Source organism: Onychostoma macrolepis, chromosome 07, assembly GCF_012432095.1.
Source record: "Onychostoma macrolepis isolate SWU-2019 chromosome 07, ASM1243209v1, whole genome shotgun sequence".
Lineage (NCBI taxonomy): Eukaryota > Metazoa > Chordata > Actinopteri > Cypriniformes > Cyprinidae > Onychostoma > Onychostoma macrolepis.
Window position 1 is genome coordinate 14,626,413 of NC_081161.1, and position 17,955 is coordinate 14,644,367.

At 37.5% G+C, this 17,955-nt stretch overlaps 1 protein-coding gene across 4 annotated transcripts in view; it reads left to right on the forward strand.

The window, feature by feature from the left end:
• Positions 1 to 17,955, forward strand: part of LOC131544556 (B-cell scaffold protein with ankyrin repeats-like) — a 112,427-nt gene that overhangs the window by 15,042 nt on the left and 79,430 nt on the right. For all 4 annotated transcript variants that reach the window (XM_058782859.1, XM_058782860.1, XM_058782862.1 and 1 more), the window contains exons 3-5: positions 7,245 to 7,369; positions 11,251 to 11,389; positions 12,493 to 12,635. In XM_058782859.1, the coding sequence (XP_058638842.1) occupies positions 7,245 to 7,369; positions 11,251 to 11,389; positions 12,493 to 12,635 (407 nt within the window). The remainder of the gene's footprint in view (positions 1 to 7,244; positions 7,370 to 11,250; positions 11,390 to 12,492; positions 12,636 to 17,955) is intronic.

Sequence of the window (17,955 nt, forward strand, 5' to 3'; positions counted from 1 at the left end):
TGATTCACTGAATGAGCCGTAGGCTATAACATCAACTCTGCACTGGATATTAAAATCCAAAATATAGTGAAAACACTATTAATAAGCACAGTTAACAAGATCGGCAGATTAAGACATTAACTTGTAAGCACAAAACACAAGATACTTCTCTTTTCAATATAAATAAGACTTTATTTATATAAACCTAAGACATAAACTAATCTAACACATGAACACACTCATTCACACATTCACACATTGCAAAAAGAGAGAAAGTGAGGACAGGATGAGTTTAAGAGAATGAAAATGTGATATCCCAAGTTTACAGTAATATGGGCTATTGCATAGACCTGAACAACAATCAATCACTTATTTAACCCTCTCATTGAGTTTCTCAATGAGGCTTAAATTTATATTAAATGCACCAGTTCTGTACTTGCATTGCCTTTGTGTTAGGATTCCCTTCTGTTGTCGTCTTTGCAAAAAGGGGGTTTCCCAAGTTGCCGATTGGCTGGAAGTTCAGTAGTCGTTGAAGTGATGTCTTGGGCATTGGCTGGAGATGTGGAGTTGGTCTGTTTGAAGTTTTAAGGCGGTCACAGACTCGAGTAGAACTCGACGGCAAAACTTAAACTGAGAACACGAAACTCACAACGGAAAAGAAACTAAAATATAAGAAAGAAAGGATGTAACGAGACTAGGTGGTTTTTCTTTTCATCGTGGTGTTAAGTAGCCACTGGCCTGTAGGCCAGAGCACGCTCAAAGAGCGCTAAAAAAACAGCGTCAAAACGTGGTGGCAAAAAGAAGAAAAATAGAGAGAAGAGAGAAAATTTGATGGTGTCCTGAGTTTTTAAACTCGGCTTCTAGACACATCCCATCTTGTGTCTTGACCAATTAGATAGGCTATTACCTTAGCTAGGGTTGTTCCTTCCATCATAAATCAGCATGTTATCAGTCACATGGTCCGAATTTTACACACTCTTGCAAAGTATACTTTTGGATGTGATTTCTATAACCAGAATATGATACATTTGACAAAGAATCAATTGGAAGAAACGTTTCAAGCTTGAATTGTCAAGCTCATACATACCAAACACGAATAACCCTTAAAGTCATTCAATAGTTATTAAAAAGACACATAATATGTGCTTAAAACATGATAGTCTAATGTGTGGGTTACATACATGATATGGGGTTATGCATAGAAATGTCGTTTTAGGATGATTTTAAGTGCATATGAAAAAGAAAGTCTCTGTGTAGTTCTATGGAGAACAAAAGACATGTTCTTTGGACAAAGGAATTTCAGTCAGGTTCCTTTGTGTGGGGGAAAAGTCAATCTAAAGAAGCTTGTGATTTATATCACAGATCTACATGTGCTGGTCACATGTGCATCTCTTTGACCATCAGTCTTGATTACTTGCCCCAAATTTGACAGTCTCCTTCCTAGGTTGGAATTATCAACAAGTGTTTCTTTTGTTTTAATGTTGCAAGCTGTTCTGGAAGAGGCTTGTTGGTTAGGCTTTCTTCAGATGGGTTGGAGCTAGGGATCTAATTTACGACGTCCTGTTGCTTTGGGGCCTCTCTGGAATTTCGGCTCCTCGTCTTTCGATGTTCTGATCGAATCTTAAATTTGTCTGATTCATTCTGATCCTACAGAGGGGAACGCTAGAGCCGGGCCTCGGGCCTGTTTTAGGCTTCTCCTTAATTTTATATTTTAGACATCCATCAATTAGTGATGAAAAAAATTGCTGCGGAAACAACACGAGACCGTGCCACGACTGTGAAGAGTGGCTCGACGGTGTTTAGAGTCCCACAGCAGCAGGCCTGGATTAACACAGTGTAGTGCCCTAGGGTGACCACATTTAAAGTGCATTTTTTTTCTAATGTCATTATGTCAAATTCAAAAATCTATATTTATAAGCTTTTCCAAAATGTCTAATAATAATAATAAAAACAGAATATGAACAGGTAGAATAAGAAGAATAAGTTACCAATCAAGATAAATCAGTATTAACAAAATTAGTTTCCACTACAAAGGTGGCACAGAAGAACACAATGTAGGTCACTGAATATTAACTTATTGTTTATTGAACTGTTGTATTCATTTAATATCACATTTGCAAACTCCCTTAATAACCTTTAAAAGCTGTCACTCACTCCAGTTCATTGAGATCTCACAAAGCTCCATTATAATCAATGAAACTCTCTACACTGCACAACGAATCTCTTATTTACACCCTGTCTACACTTTGTTTGTTATTTATAAGGAGAGGATTTGTGAGCTTGCATAACTCAGCAATGAACAAAACTCCAGTATTTTGAGCAGTGAGTGGATTCTGAATAACATTGCATTCAAGGAATCAGCATATGTCTGCGACACATTACTCAACGATGCAAAAAGATGCAAGTAGACATCTTTGAAGCTCCCCTGAGCTCAAATACAATATGCTGATCGAGTTAGTCGCACAGGTGCTCCTAAATATTTTTTGATAGTCGCACGCGGTACTTTTCAGTCGCAAATGTGACTAAAATAGTCTCATTGTAGAGCCCTGGCTATGTGTCATGATATTTTCTCTTTTTTAATTTACGTTTCGCACAACCGCGATTCTGCCTATCCACTCTGACAGGGGGGAGGGGGCAAAACGGTGACCTGACCCAATCGAAATTCTTATATTGTTTCATTAACTGTTCATTTTGTGTGTATCTGCATCTCTTCCAGCAAAATAATATATTTACAAAACATGAAAAATATTTTAAAGGTCTAGTCATTATCTTAATCACTTTGTGCCCCCCTATTGGTTGGTGCCCCAGGACACTCGCCCAATCCAGTCTATGGATAATCCGGCCCTGAGCAGCAGCAGAGAGCACGCCGTCAGCGCAGTTGAAGAGTTTTGCGTTCAAATACACGCAATAGGCTGAAGCTTGTCGTCCCAGAAAAAGTAATTGCCATGGATGTATCGGGTGGAAATAATGAGATACTTGAATTATTACTAATAAACTAGTGTTTTCTGTGTCAGTATCTCAAAGATGAAGATGATGATCCTGACTCGGCATCTCCTCATTAGACGTGCCGTAAATGCATCTTCACAGATTATAATGAAATGTTTTCGATTTGAATTATTTCGTCGAGTAGTAATTAAAAGCTTTCTATAGATATATTTATCATGTCTGTGAGGCATGTATTCGCTGACTTTCAGTTAATTTTTGTGAAGCGCTCATGTTCGAGACGAGACGGCGCATCGTTTTCTTTATTTTATAAAATTATTTTATATATTTTATAAAAAGTTTTGTTGATATTGTGAGTGCACACAAATAAAAGTAGGCCCTTTACAGTTTCCAAATGATGTATTTACTCTTACCTTTATGAGCAAAAATTACGGATTAAGTTGTAGTTTCCATTGAAAAAAGTGCAATTGATTGCGCTGGTGCCTCCATGTCCTGCGCTTTAGCTTCCATTTTCCGCACAAACTATTGGATGCAGCGCACATTTATCTAGGTTTAACGTTTAAACATTGTTATATGCTTGAACTGTCTTAGTATAGTATCTATAGATTTTATTTTAGGCAAGTCCTGATGATTTGAGAAGGCTAAATTGATCAAACATGACTATGATCAGCCTGCCAGTCTGCCGCTGGCTGCTTGGTTACTTTAAGAAAGAAAAAACTTATTTAATGAAAAAAAAACAAAACAAACAAACAAAAAAACTCATGTGATATTGTTAAACTCTATCAAAAGATATAAAAATAAGACAAAAACCCATATTTAAAACACCTTTTAGGGGCATTAAACTGCATAGGCTATGTCACACAGTCAGTCATCATCCTGCATTATGTTTGTCATTAAGCAACTGCATGCCATGTAAACTAATGTGCAAGTCGGTGCAGGAGGCCTTCTGGGTTTGCATGTTCTTCTTGTGTCTATGTGGGGTTTTTTCCACAATCCAAAGACATGCAGCATAGGTGAATTGGAGACAATTCAAATTGACAGCATGCATGTCTAAGTGTGAGCCCTTTGATGAACTGGATGTCGGTCCAGGGTCTTTCCCCTGCCTGTGGCCTAAGATGCTGGGATATGTTCCAGGCTATGGAGTATACTGTATTTAATAATGCTGTCTCAAATTCATCTGCTGAGGTATGTAGCGATAACAACATAAAGACATAAAAAAAAAATAATAAATGTATAAAAATTAAAAGCAACCTTTATTGGCTTTTTTGGTTCCTTGCCATTGTCGCCTCTGGCTTGCTCAGTTGGGGACACTTAATTTCTAGCGATTATTGCCGATTTGATTGCACAGATACTATTTAAACTAAACTGAGCTAGACAATGACATCTCTGAATTCAGTAATGAAATGCCTTTAACTGAAAATTGAGTGTTTAATCTTATCATTATACATTACTGACACTCTATCCTCCAATTTGATACTGTTAAGTGCTTTGACACAATCTGTATTGTTAAAAGCGCTATATAAATAAAGGTGACTTGACTTGACTTGACAGTATTTTGGTTTTGGGAGTCCCCAACAACAGGTTGACATGCATGCAAGGTCAAAAAACACTTTTATTGTCTTATAATATACATTTATTTTACCTTATTTACTCAAACGATTCGCTCAATGATTTATTTTTCCAAACCCTTCCTTTGCATGATTCTAATCTGCGTTGATTGGATTGGTCCAATTGGTCCATTTCATTTCCATTTCATCATGCCTGATAGAGCGCAGTGCTGCTCTGTGTACAGCCGTTACCAGGGAAACAGCTATTTTTACTGCTCAAGAAGCTGCACCTTGTGGCAAAGAATGAATTAGCGTTTTCATTCAGACCAATGCGAAAATCCACTGATGGTTTTACGCAGCAAACATGCAGAGCTGTAAATTCATATACAGTGCCCTCCAAAAGTATTGGAACAGTAAAGACAAAATTGCTCTGTTGGCTGTGGAGTCAAGACATTTGCAAATATGATTAAAAGATGAACTACAGAATGTCACATTTTATTATTAGACGTTTCAACACATACATGTTTTACCAAATAAAAAAGAACAGCACTTTTAGAGTTCATCCCACTCATTGATGTGAGCATAAGTATTGGGACAGTTGAACATAAGGCAGATATAAAAGATTAAAAGCTATTATTTAGTTGCAGATCCCTTGCGCACTATAACAGCAGTGAGTCTGTGACCCATAGACATCACCAGACTCTTGGTCTCATCCTTTGAAATGCTTTTCCCAGCCTCTAATGCGGCCAATTCCTATTGTTGCTTGTTTTGGGCCTTTACTCTCCTCTCCAGCTGGTGAAATTCATGTTCAATGGGATTTAAATCTGGAGATTGACTTGGGCAATCTAAGGCTTTCCATTTCTTTGCCCTTATAAATTCCTTGACTGAACTGACAGGGTGTTTTGGGTCATTGTCCTGATGCAATATGAAGCACTTCCCAATGAATCTGGTGGCATTTTCTTGAATATTGGTAGGCAAGATGGTTTTGTACCCTTCCGAATTCATTCTGCTACTGTCATCATACAGTAAGTCATCAGTAAAGTTGAGAGGGCCTGTTCCAGAGGCAGCCATGCATGCCCATGCCATGACACCACCTCCACCATGCTTTACATATGAGGCTGTACGCTTGGGATCATTGCAGTTCCCTTTTTTTCTCCACATTTTTGCTTTCCCATCACTTACATAAAGGTTCATCTTTGTCTCATCGGTCCATAAACACAGTTCCAAAACTCTTCTGGCTCACCTTTGTGCTTTTTTGCAAACTCTAATCTTGCCTTTTTATTTTTGGAGCTGGTCAGAGGTTTGTATCTTGCTGTGTAGCATCTGTAATTCTGTGTCAAAGTCTCCTGAGGACAGTAAATTGTCAGAGCATCACCTTGTTGGTGATTTTACAGACACGTCTTTTAAGATTCATTTTCACAGCTTTTATGATTTGTCTGTCATCAACTACTGTTGTTTTCTCAGCCGATCAGGTTGTTGTTGGTTGCTGGTGTCGCTGGTGGTTTCCAAACTCTTGATTTCTCCATGCCCTTTGTTTTTGCTAGAGCTCTAACTGACTTCCTCTTTTCTTTTAGCATCCAAATTGCTTGCTTTTCTCTCAAAGTCAGCTCCCTCGTCTTCATCCTGCAGTTCGTGTGTGTCATCATCAAATGCAAGATTCAGAATGCAGAAGTAATGGATATAACTGATACGACACATTCCCTGCTTTTAATATCTGAAGAATTAATGCAACAGGACACAGCTGATCACTTAGAAAGACCTGTGAGGCAACTGTTCCAATACTTATGCTCACATCAGATAGAGGGATGAAACTCTAAAAGTGCTGAACTTCTTAGCTGGTAAAACTAAAATGTGACTTCTTAGCTAGTAAAAACCAAACACAAAAATGTGTTGAATCTCCCAATAATAAAATGTGACATTCTGTACTTGTCTCATATTCATCTTTGAATCATATTTGTAAATGTCTAGACTCCACAGCCAACAGAGCAATTTTGTCTTTACTGTTCCAATACTTTTGGAGGGCACTGTACTGTATATCCCACGGAGGAAGCCCGCCACACATAGAGTGTAAGTCTGTGGGAAACACTGTTGCTGTAGCAGTCTTAAGTAAAATGACAGGGACACAACACAAGGTTGGGGCTATACTGCTGTGGTATTGCTGTAAAAATGAACTTTAACCATTGATTCTTCACAGCCTCGTCCTTTGGCAGTAAAAAAAAAACAAAAAAAAAACGGATTTACCCTCACAGTGCACACACAGCCTCTCCTCAACATGATGCTATCCACAGGAATCCGCTAAGGTGTTTGAGGGAGGGGGATTCAAATTTCCCCAGGTCTGCGTGTGCAACAAGTGGGTGGGCAATATGCCAATGTTTCATGTTGACGTCAACATGAAACGGCATGGTTTTCGCTTTAAAAACGACTTGATAAAATGATTCAGAGTCGACTCTTTCTTTTGAGAGACAATAACTTAATACACAGTGCACTTTCAGATTTAAAACTTTGCAGGATGTTTTCATTCACTTAGAGCTGTGTTACACACTGCATGAAAGGTAATTTTCAAAAATCCATAATAGAAGCACTTTAATAGTGCTCTTTGGCAAGCCAGTCACAACACTGCTTTAGTAGTCAAGTATGTTCAGATGAACATAAATTAATTTCATAACCCGCCACTAAATGTCTATCAGGCCAGATATATCAGGCCTATCTGTGTGAGCATCTACAATTCCTTACAGCTTATGAGCAGTAGTTCAGTAATACAGTGTGTTTCTCCAGGTGGACAGGCAGCAGCAGTGGATGGAATATCAGTCCAGGAGCTGAAAATACAGAAGAAACTGTCTTGTGGAGCTCTTGTTGCAAATCAGTCTTTACTGGTTCTACCCAGCCGTGTACCGTGTGAGGTGAGACACACAAAAGTGTTTTTTTTTTAATATAATGTGCCAATTCTATATAAACTGAATTTTTTTACTTTACTTAAAGGGATAGTTCACCCAAAAATTTAAATTTTGTCATCACGTACTTACCCTCATGTCATTCCAAACTCATAAGACTTTAGTTCATCTATGAAACACACATTAAGATTTTTTTAATGAAACCTGAAAGATTTCTATCACCCCACCTAAGCCGATGCAGCCAAAACTTATGTGTAAACAAAACCTTAATTAAACCATACAAAACGATTAAACAATAAACGATTATATGGTTTACTTTTTAATTAGTTTCTTTATAAACTTTGTCATAACTTTCTTTATAAACATTTTGAAGCTTGAAAGTTTGGGTGTAATGGATTTTCAAGGAACAGGAATCTCCCAGGTTTCATTAAAAATATCTCCAAGGGCGTAGGTTTGCTTTTGACATTGGTGGGAACATTTTTTTTTAGTATGTTTAACAGACGATAATTACACTCTTTTGATTTTGTGAACAACAACATTACAGCAGCATCAGAATACTGGGTGTCTTAATCTCACGTCGCTTGAACTGGACCCAGGATAATTCTGAAAAGAAAACTCTATTGTTGCTATAGTAATGAACACAACTTTCATGCATATCTGATTGACAGATAAACTGCATGCTCTTATTTCAGTGTTGTTTTTTTATTTTGCGGATATTTCAGCTAACAGTTTGCTTTGTACATTCATTTAAAAAAAATTAGTTAAAAAGTTCAATTTAAAGACTACCCGCAACCACTGCGACTCTGGACGCTGTTCCAAATCCTGCCGCACCACAGAGTGCCCTTTTCTCTTTTGCTTTCTCTTTCTATTTGCTCTGTTTTGTCAAACACCGTACTTCAAACTAATTCAAACTTTGTTCATTCCTGAAGTTAACTTTTCTATTAACTGTTTTGGACTGCTGTCTTGAACTGGGTGCAATACGTGTGAGCTGTAGAACCGATGCGGCTTCTCCGATGCAGGTTCTTAATCTGCCCATCATGTATTAAATGTGTGTCCTTGAAAGCGTGCAGTTTCTAACATATTTACTTCAACTTCTTAGGTGACTAATATCAATGGTATGACATATTTCAGATGCATCCAAAATTACAAAAAACAAATAGGCTATACATTATATACAATATTTAATTTTTTGATAAAAATTATTGCTAGGGATAATTTGGTAGTTGCAGGATATTGGTAGGGACCATAGACTGTAAAAAAAGATGGACGACGCACCTTCACTCACTTCCATTGAAGAAAAGTGAAGCCACCATTGTCCCAATAGGGTGTGACCATATTGCGTTGATTTGGGAGCCGAGTCTGCACAGTAGCGAACTCGGGACCCGAGTCTGTGCAGTAGTGAGCGAAGTGGAGCCACGTCCCGCCCACACTCCCACAGAGTCGATCACAAACACATGGCCCTGACCCTTTTTAATTAGCCTGACTGCTCCCATTTTTGTCTGCTGATTGCCGTAAAAGAGGCTTGTGTTAAATTGGGGTAAATACAACTCCAGTCTCTTCCTGAAGATTCTGAAAAAGTCTGTTGGCGCCTCAGAAGCTGTCAGATCTCAGCTGTCAATCATGATGTCACACTCCCATTTTTATAGCATCACATCGGAGTGATAAAATCTACATCAAATAACAAAAACCATCTTTGAAAACAAAATATTTGAAGTGAAATTTGATTATTTAGTTTGTTTCACATCCCATTGGATTACATGCAGAGGGCAGGGTTTATGACCTACACTGGGACCAGCCACCTAGGGGGTGATCAGAACGCAATGACTTCCCTTTTGAGGACTAGTCTGGAACACTTGGTAGGGACATATCCCTGGCATATCCTCTGCCCTAAATTTGACATGCCCCAAAGCAGTGGCGTTGTAGAGTTGCCAGCGGCACTGAATGCAGATTTGACGCTGTAGTGGAAACACACCGTAATTCTACGCCTTTGAATATCTCCATTTGTCTTTCAAAGGTAAATGATAGTCTCATAGGTTTGTAATAAGGGTGAGTAAATAATGGTAAAATTTTAATTTTGGGGTGAACTATCCCTTTAAGCATTTAGCAGGCAACCACAATAAAATGGCATTAGCAGAAATGTATATATGAAATTTTTATATACCTTACAATCCATTTACAGTCTGTCAGGGGCATATTTAAATTGCCACTCAAGCATTAGATAAGGTTCATACAGCTGGACCTGAATTCAAAGAGCACTCTATATTAGCAAATGCTTAACACTGCCATCTAACTGAGCTAGAGCTCTTCACAGTGTATAGGTGTAGCATTTGGACCAATCAGACACACAATTTTTCATTTGATGTAACAAATCAAATTAGTTATTAGATTAGCAAATAATCACAGACCCCTCACCCAATACACATACTGGGTACCGGTATGTCTGTGGATGACTCCAGGCCCCTGGTTCCATGGTAACCAACCTGATAACACTAGTTTGATTGCCCAAAGGAATGCGGGCATAGAAAAACTCACTTCATTTCCCCTTAGGAAAATGGACTCTTCTCTAATTAATTCATAGGAAAACCTTTCTTTGAATGAACACACATATCCTTCAGGTCATTGGGTATATTATTACTGTTCTTGTATATGTTATTGTGTATTGTATCCTGTTTTATGCATGCTTATGATCGATCACTAGTTAATATTACCTCACTTATACCATGTTTGGTCTCTATCAATTCGTCTTCGGATGATCTAATTGAGAGTGTATATTATATGTTGATACCTATGCAACATATTAGTGTTCTAAGAATCTTTAATAGTTTGTATATCAACTTCCAATCCAGTTCATATGCAAATTACCATGCTTGGAGACAAAGAGTCATAAACTTTCCCTCCAAAAGTTCAAGTCACCATTTGCTCTTTGACTCCCCAGAGGTGTGACCTCTATATCAGATAAAGCTCTCACATCAATGACGCCTACCAGTCTGCGAATCTTTTAGATTCTGAGAAGATGAGGTTGTGAACTAGAACTCTTCTGGACCCTTACGTTTTTGTGCCAGGCCTTGCAGCCTTGACTTTCCATTCAACCAAAGGTCCTCGGACCTCAGCAGATCTCTTTCTTAGTTTTTTTTTTTTTTCACTTTCTACCTGGGAAGGAACTCCCAATCACCACCGAGCCAGAATAACATCTTTTGGAATTCATCACTCTTCAACCCGGAAGAACGTGATTGTGAGTCCAAAACCTTGAAACCATCAAGACTTTTCATCCGAGACTGCCTTGCAGACACTCGCCAACGACCAAGGCAGTGCAAGTATCGTACATTTAACTAAACTAAACAGAGGTTTAGTATAAGTTATAGACCCCGTTATAAACGGTGCTGATGGTTTTACCCAGGTGGTTAACTGACTCTTTCCATAATTGCATTCTTTGTTTCTCTAATGGCTTCATTCATCCACTTTAGCTCCCCTTTGCATGTACGCGTGAATGTATGTTTATTCGTTTGTTTGTTTAGATTAGTTAGGTGCGTTAGCGTTTAGTTAATATAGGTTGTGTGCACAGATTACATGAGTTACAAGTTCTACCTTGCAACTTAATGTCTCTTTACGATTTTGACCCTCTCTACATGCTCTAATGCATTAATAGGAAAGTATTTTCTGTTGCCACGGAAATATCCTTTCTTAGAGTTGATATGAACTCACATTGAATGTTCGCAGGAAGAACAGATCAGTTAATGGCAATTTAATTCTGCTACAGTTATTACTGTCAGCCAGTATAAATAATTGTAATTAATCATAATTAATTGTAATTATTTATATACATTTCCCTTTTGAGCTGATTTGCTACATAGGTTAGACTAAATACTGCCATGCTGTGTGTGTCTTCACAGAATCCAATGGAGATCTTCATTCTTCTGCAGGAGGCCTTGGCCAGCAAAGACGCAGAGGTGGAGTTCAATGGGAATAAGCAGCGAGTGAGAGTGAAGCCTGTAAATTGGAATGAGAGCACACTGAAAGTGACTGCACCTGGTAAAGATGGTCTACATAGATGCTTAAATTTTAAAACTTAAAGGGTATAGAAAATGTTATGGTTGCATGTTAAAGGAACACATGCCACAAAAATGATCTGTCATTATTTACTCACCCTAAAAAACAAACAAAAAAATTGGTTAATGTTGACCCAAAACTGAAGCCAGTGTCTGTTATTTGTAATCACATTGTAAAGAAAAAACTATATATTTTTCAATTTTTTTTGTTCCATGTTCTGGTGAACTACATTCCTTTAAGAAATTGACATATATTATTCATAAAATTATGCTGCGTTCACGCCATGTCGTAATTAGCGTAATTCTGAGATGACAACACATGACGTTCAACTCGGTACTGTTCACGTCCCCGGACTGGGGATTATCCGTTTCTGTAGTGACAGTCAACAAAATGAACCCGCAACCGCATAAAAATGTTACTGGCAGCTGTAAAACACATAACATTACATTTGTATGCTACTGCTAAATATTGCAGAATACAGAAACCGTGTCAGGTAAAAAATAATTACAAACTGTTTGTTTGTTATTATTAATGACTGCGATAAATATTGCTAACCTAAACAAACAACAACAAAAATAATAACAGTATGAACACTTACATAATATGTAATTACTTAATTTTTATATTATAGTACATTATTGTATCTATATATGGGTAGTTGAAGTATTAATGTGTCCTATGGTGTGACGGAAAAATGTAAAAAAATAAAGAAATAAAAAACTCTAACATTGAAGATGAACCTTCCACATGCCATTTGTAACTCTAAGAATGAAGATACATTTTTTTCATGTTATTTGTATGTTAAGTTTTTTTTTTTCTACATTTTTGTCCAATTTTTATTTGTTAACTACCCATATGTATCTATTTTCCCCTTTTTTAGAGCAATAATAGCTTTCTTTGAAAGCACCGCCATTTTTTGTGGTACAAGCCGTAGCTCTCAGAAAACTCCCAGTTCACAAGTTGTAATTACGAGTTCTACGAGGACGTGAACGCTTTTTACAAGTTGGTATCTCGTAATTACGATTATTATGATATGGCGTGAACACACCTTTATTATTTGGTGGCAATATATTCTGTGTTTGCAGATTTTACTGCTGGACATGTCATTGTAACACTTTACAGTAAAGGCCTTGTGAAAGGCAATGCCTGCTTACAATACTACACCATCATGGAAGATATTGCCCACTTCCTTCAGCAGGCTGCAGATCCTGTGAAGTTTATGTGCCAGGTAAGCACGTCTGTTTAAGTTTTAACCCACATGCTCAAACTAATTGTCTTCAAATTACATTTTCAGCTTCTGCCCTAAAAAACTTTTCAGATTTTCAAATATTCATAGAATTTGATGTAATCTTTAATTTCTGATTAAAAAACAAAAACAAAAAACATTTAAGTGAATCAGCATTTATTTGGGTCTTAAGTGCAGAGGTGTAAATTAACGAATTACATTTACTCGCATTACTGTTATTGAGTAGCTTTATTTGTGTACTTCTACTTTTTAAAGTAATTTTTAAAATCTGTAATTGCACTTTTACTTAAGTATATTTAGTTTGAAGTATTGTACTTTGTACATTTTAAAACACATTAATTACTGAATAATAATAATAATAAAAAAAAAAATATATATATATATATATATATATATATACACTGAAAAAAATTATAAACGCAACACTTTTGTTTTTGGCCCCATTTTTCATGAGCTGAACTCAAAGATCTAAGACTTTTTCTATGTACACAAAAGGCCTATTTCTCTCAAATATTGTTCACAAATCTGTCTAAATCTGTGTTAGTGAGCACTTCTCCTTTGCCGAAATACTCCATCCACCTCACAGGTGTGGCATATCAAGATGCTGATTAGACAGCATGATTATTGCACAGGTGTGCCTTAGGCTGGCCACAATAAAAGGCCACTCTAAAATGTGTAGTTTTACTGTATTGGGGGTCTGAGGGGTTCCGAAAACCAGTCAGTATCTGGTGTGACCACTATTTGCCTCACGCAGTGCAACACATCTCCTTCGCATAGAGTTGATCAGGTTGTTGATTGTGGCCTGTTGAATGTTGGTCCACTCCTCTTCAATAGCTGTGCGAAGTTGCTGGATATTGGCAGGAACTGGAACACGCTGTCGTATACGCCGATCCAGAGCATCCCAAACATGCTCAATGGGTAACATGTCCGGTGAGTATGCTGGCCATGCAAGAACTGGCAACATGGGGCCATGCATTATCATGCTGCAACATGAGGTGATGGTCGTGGATGAATGGCACAACAATGGGCCTCAGGATCTCGTCACGGTATCTCTGTGCATTCAAAATGCCATCAATAAAATGCACCTATGTTCATTGTCCATAACATATGCCTGCCCATACCATAACCCCACCGCCACTATGGGCCACTCGATCCACAACGCTGACATCAGCAAACCGCTCACCCACACGTCGCCATACACGCTGTCTGCCATCTGCCCTGTACAGTGAAAACCGGGATTCATCCGTGAAGAGAACACCTCTCCAAAGTGCCAGATGCCATCGAATGTGAGCATTTGCCCACTCAAGTCGGTTACGACGACGAACTGCAGTCAGGTCGAGATGCCGATGAAGACGACAAGCATGCAGATGAGCTTCCCTGAGACGGTTTCTGACAGTTTGTGCAGAAATTCTTTGGTTATGCAAACCGATTGTTGCAGTAGCTGTCCGGGTGGCTGGTCTCAGACGATCTTGGAGGTGAAGATGCTGGATGTGGAGGTCCTGGGCTGGTGTGGTTACATGTGGTCTGCGGTTGTGAGGCCAGTTGGACGTACTGCCAAATTCTCTGAAACACCTTTGGAGACGGCTTATGGTAGAGAAATGAACATTCAATTCACGGGCAACCGATCTGGTGGACACTCCTGCAGTCAGCATGCCAGTTGCACGATCCCTCAAAACTTGCGACATCTGTGGCATTGTGCTGTGTGATAAAACTGCACATTTTAGAGTGGCCTTTTATTGTGGCCAGCCTAAGGCACACTTGTGCAATAATCATGCTGTCTAATCAGCATCTTGATATTACACACCTGTGAGGTGGATGGATTACCTCGGCAAAGGAGAAGTGCTCACTAACACAGATTTAGACAGATTTGTGAACACCTTTTGTGTACATAGAAAAAAGTCTTAGATCTTTGAGTTCAGCTCATGAAAAATGGGGGCAAAAACAAAAGTTTTTGCGTTTATAATTTTGTTCAGTGTATATATATATATATATATATCGCTCCCTGGAAACTACTGCAGTAATGGGCAGAAGAACAAACTGGCGCTAAAATCACAAGAAAGATGCAGACGGACAAGACAGGCATTATGGTGCAGACACAGGTGAAAACGAAACCCCATCGTATTCTGCTGAAGTTGAACTCGAAGGAAATGGAAGTGAACTCCTGGCCATATTTATGCTCAATTATGCAGTGTAAGCTGTCTGCCTAGGAAGACCACACTAGCAGCTTATAAAATCTCGACATCAACCCTTCGCAAGCATGTAGAAGTAAAGTAAATACTTGCATCTTTGCATTGGTGGTGGTTAAAATGAAGCTTTAACAGTTTAGCAAAAGTTTTTGCACAAATTAGCCAAAAAGACAATAGTGTAGGGTGTGTGATACACTGTAAAGAGATTGCTGTAAATTTTATTTTTATTTTATTTAATTTTACATCCAGCTGCCAGTAAGTTACTGTAAAAATGGTTACAGTATGATAACTGTATTTTTACAGTACTATAATGCCCTTACTGTATTTACATTTGCAGTATTATTACCGTATTGTCATTTACAGTATCAGTACTGTAGAGTTTATTTTCATTTAGTTTAAACATTTTGTACCTGTAAAAACAATCCAATTGCTTTACAGCACTGTAATCCATGATTTTTACCACCCCAACCCCATAAAAATTAGTTTGTGTTGTGTTAAATTTCAGTAATTTTGCCAGTCAAAGTTGAAAAGCACTCTGATGAGAAACAGCAGGAGGGGATTCAGGCTGATGTTTTTTTCTTTGCACCCTCTTTCCAGAATTCTGTCTGATCTGTGACTTTCAGTACATTTGGTGCCACAAAGGTTGATTGTGTGAATCTGCAAGCACAAGAAAAATAAAAAAGCATTTTTTTCAAAGCAGTGTTTACAGAATTTGCCTCAACTGTCAAACTTGGTGCTGTATGAACTTTGACGTTAATTAAAATGTTACATACTACATCTGAACGCACCTACAAGGAAGGCACATTGATAATCCATCACATTCAAATTATTAAAGCTCCATTTTTTACAATGTATTCTCAATCAGTAGAGCAAGTGCTAGAATACCAAACTAATGGGATATCTGGGGGATATGTGAGTGGATATCTGGGGTTTAGCCCAGAGATACACAGGATACACTTCAAATAAAATAGGCTATGCTTTTTTTTTTTTTTTTCTTTAAGAGAGAAGTATAATGAATAATTAATTATAATTTGCACTTATAATTATAATGTTTTAAATATTAAATTTAGAACACAGAAATATGAAATGACAAAAAAATAAAAAATAAAATAAATAAATAAATAGAATGATACTTTTAATAAAAATGATACTAAAATTACCAGTAGGTGGCAACAAACCACTACCTTAATGACTGAGTCTTCATTTATTTAGTCAATTCGTTCAAAACTGCTGGTTTATTCATTCAGGAAGGAAGATTCAAGGTGTTCAAAAAAGTTAAATTAATTCAGTAATGAAACACTGCTGAGTGCAGAGATGCACACCATGGCTTTGTTTAGAACAGTTTTCACGGAATAGAGCAAAAGGAAAATATTTTTTCTACGATTTAAATCACTTAATATTAACTTTTTGGAATCTTTGGAATAAAGAGCTTTTAGAATGTTAAAAACCTATGGGGAAAAATATATATTTAACACCCCTACCCACCCCCACAAGAGCAGGATGGTAGTGATCTCACACAGCTCTGACAGTGTGTGCACATATCTATGTGTAGCCATTCATCCACATTTGAACAGAATGGACAGTGAAATTGCTGTAAATACAGAATGATAAGGAAGAAAAAAAATCAAACCTGCTTTAAAACCCAGCGACACAACTGAAGCTGTATAACTTTACAACAGCAACACTGCTTTAACAAAAAAGCAAAACAGCAAGACTTATTTGACATCAAAACAAAAAAATTAAAACTATTTTACTCGCAGTACTTTGATGTCATACACAGAACGGTCTGTGCAGTGCTGCTTCAAGTCCAACACCTGTGTTTTATTAGGAGATGCACAACAATTCTTCTGTGGCTTTATAGGTAATATTTTCACTAACACAATTTAGCAAAATCAGACAATATTGTGTCTAATATATACCACATTATTAACTTCTTATTAAATTGTAGTAAATAAATATCACATTTGCAACTGGTCAGTGCTAAAAAATGCTGGGAAATCACTTCATGTAGCCCTACAAGAGTGATTACCGATAAACTGTCTGAAAAAAGAAAGTCACATTTTAGAGAAGAAAAAAATCACCCACTGACACTCACTCAAGCTGCTACATAGTAACGACTTTCTACTTCAAAGAACTTGATAGAAATGTAGTGGAGTGAAAAGCACAATATTTGTCTTTCAAATGTAGTGAAGTCAAAGTCATAAGTTTCCAGAAAAAATAATACTCAAGTAAAGTACATTTTCAGTCCATTTTATCAGTCCACTTTACAAATTTGTTTCCACAAATTCAGTGAATTTCAATTTCCCAAATTCAGCAAAAAATTCAGCATTGCACAATTGGGAACTGCAGGAATAGTAGTAGAGTACCGATGCATCATCTCCATCTGCTGTTATTTGCTCACCAGCAGGAGGTGCAAGCGGGTGTTGATGAACAACAAAGCAACAGGTAGAGCAAGTCATTCATTCAAGTCAAGTCAAGTCACCTTTATTTATATAGCGCTTTTAACAATACAGATTGTGTCAAAGCACTTAACAGTATCAAATTGGAAGATAGAGTGTCAGTAATGTATAATTATAAGATTAAACACTCAATTTTCAGTTAAAGGCATTTCATTATTGAATTCAGAGATGTCATTGTCTAGCTCAGTTTAGTTTAAATAGTATCTGTGCAATCAAATCGGCGATAATCGCTAGAAATTAAGTGTCCCCAACTGAGCAAGCCAGAGTCGACAGCGGCAAGGAACCAAAACTCCCTCTGTGACAGAATGGAGAAAAAAAACCTTGGGAGAAACCAGGCTCAGTCGGGGGGCCAGTTCTCCTCTGGCCAGACGAAACCCGCAGTTCAAAAGTTTATATTTCTATTTTTTATTTTGTTGCAATTTCTAACAATAATAGTATTATGTAGTTAGGTATTTTATTATATTTTTAGTTTTATTGTATTATAATCGAGGTCTTCACTGGGGATATGTCTCTGGGGCTCATCTAGTTGTACTGGTCTCTGCTGATGATCAGGGCTGTAGACATCATCTCTTGGTGCTGATCCACCATCTGATCGGATACAGACTGAGAAACAGAACAGGAAAGAAACAGACAAATATTAGCATAGATGCCATTCTA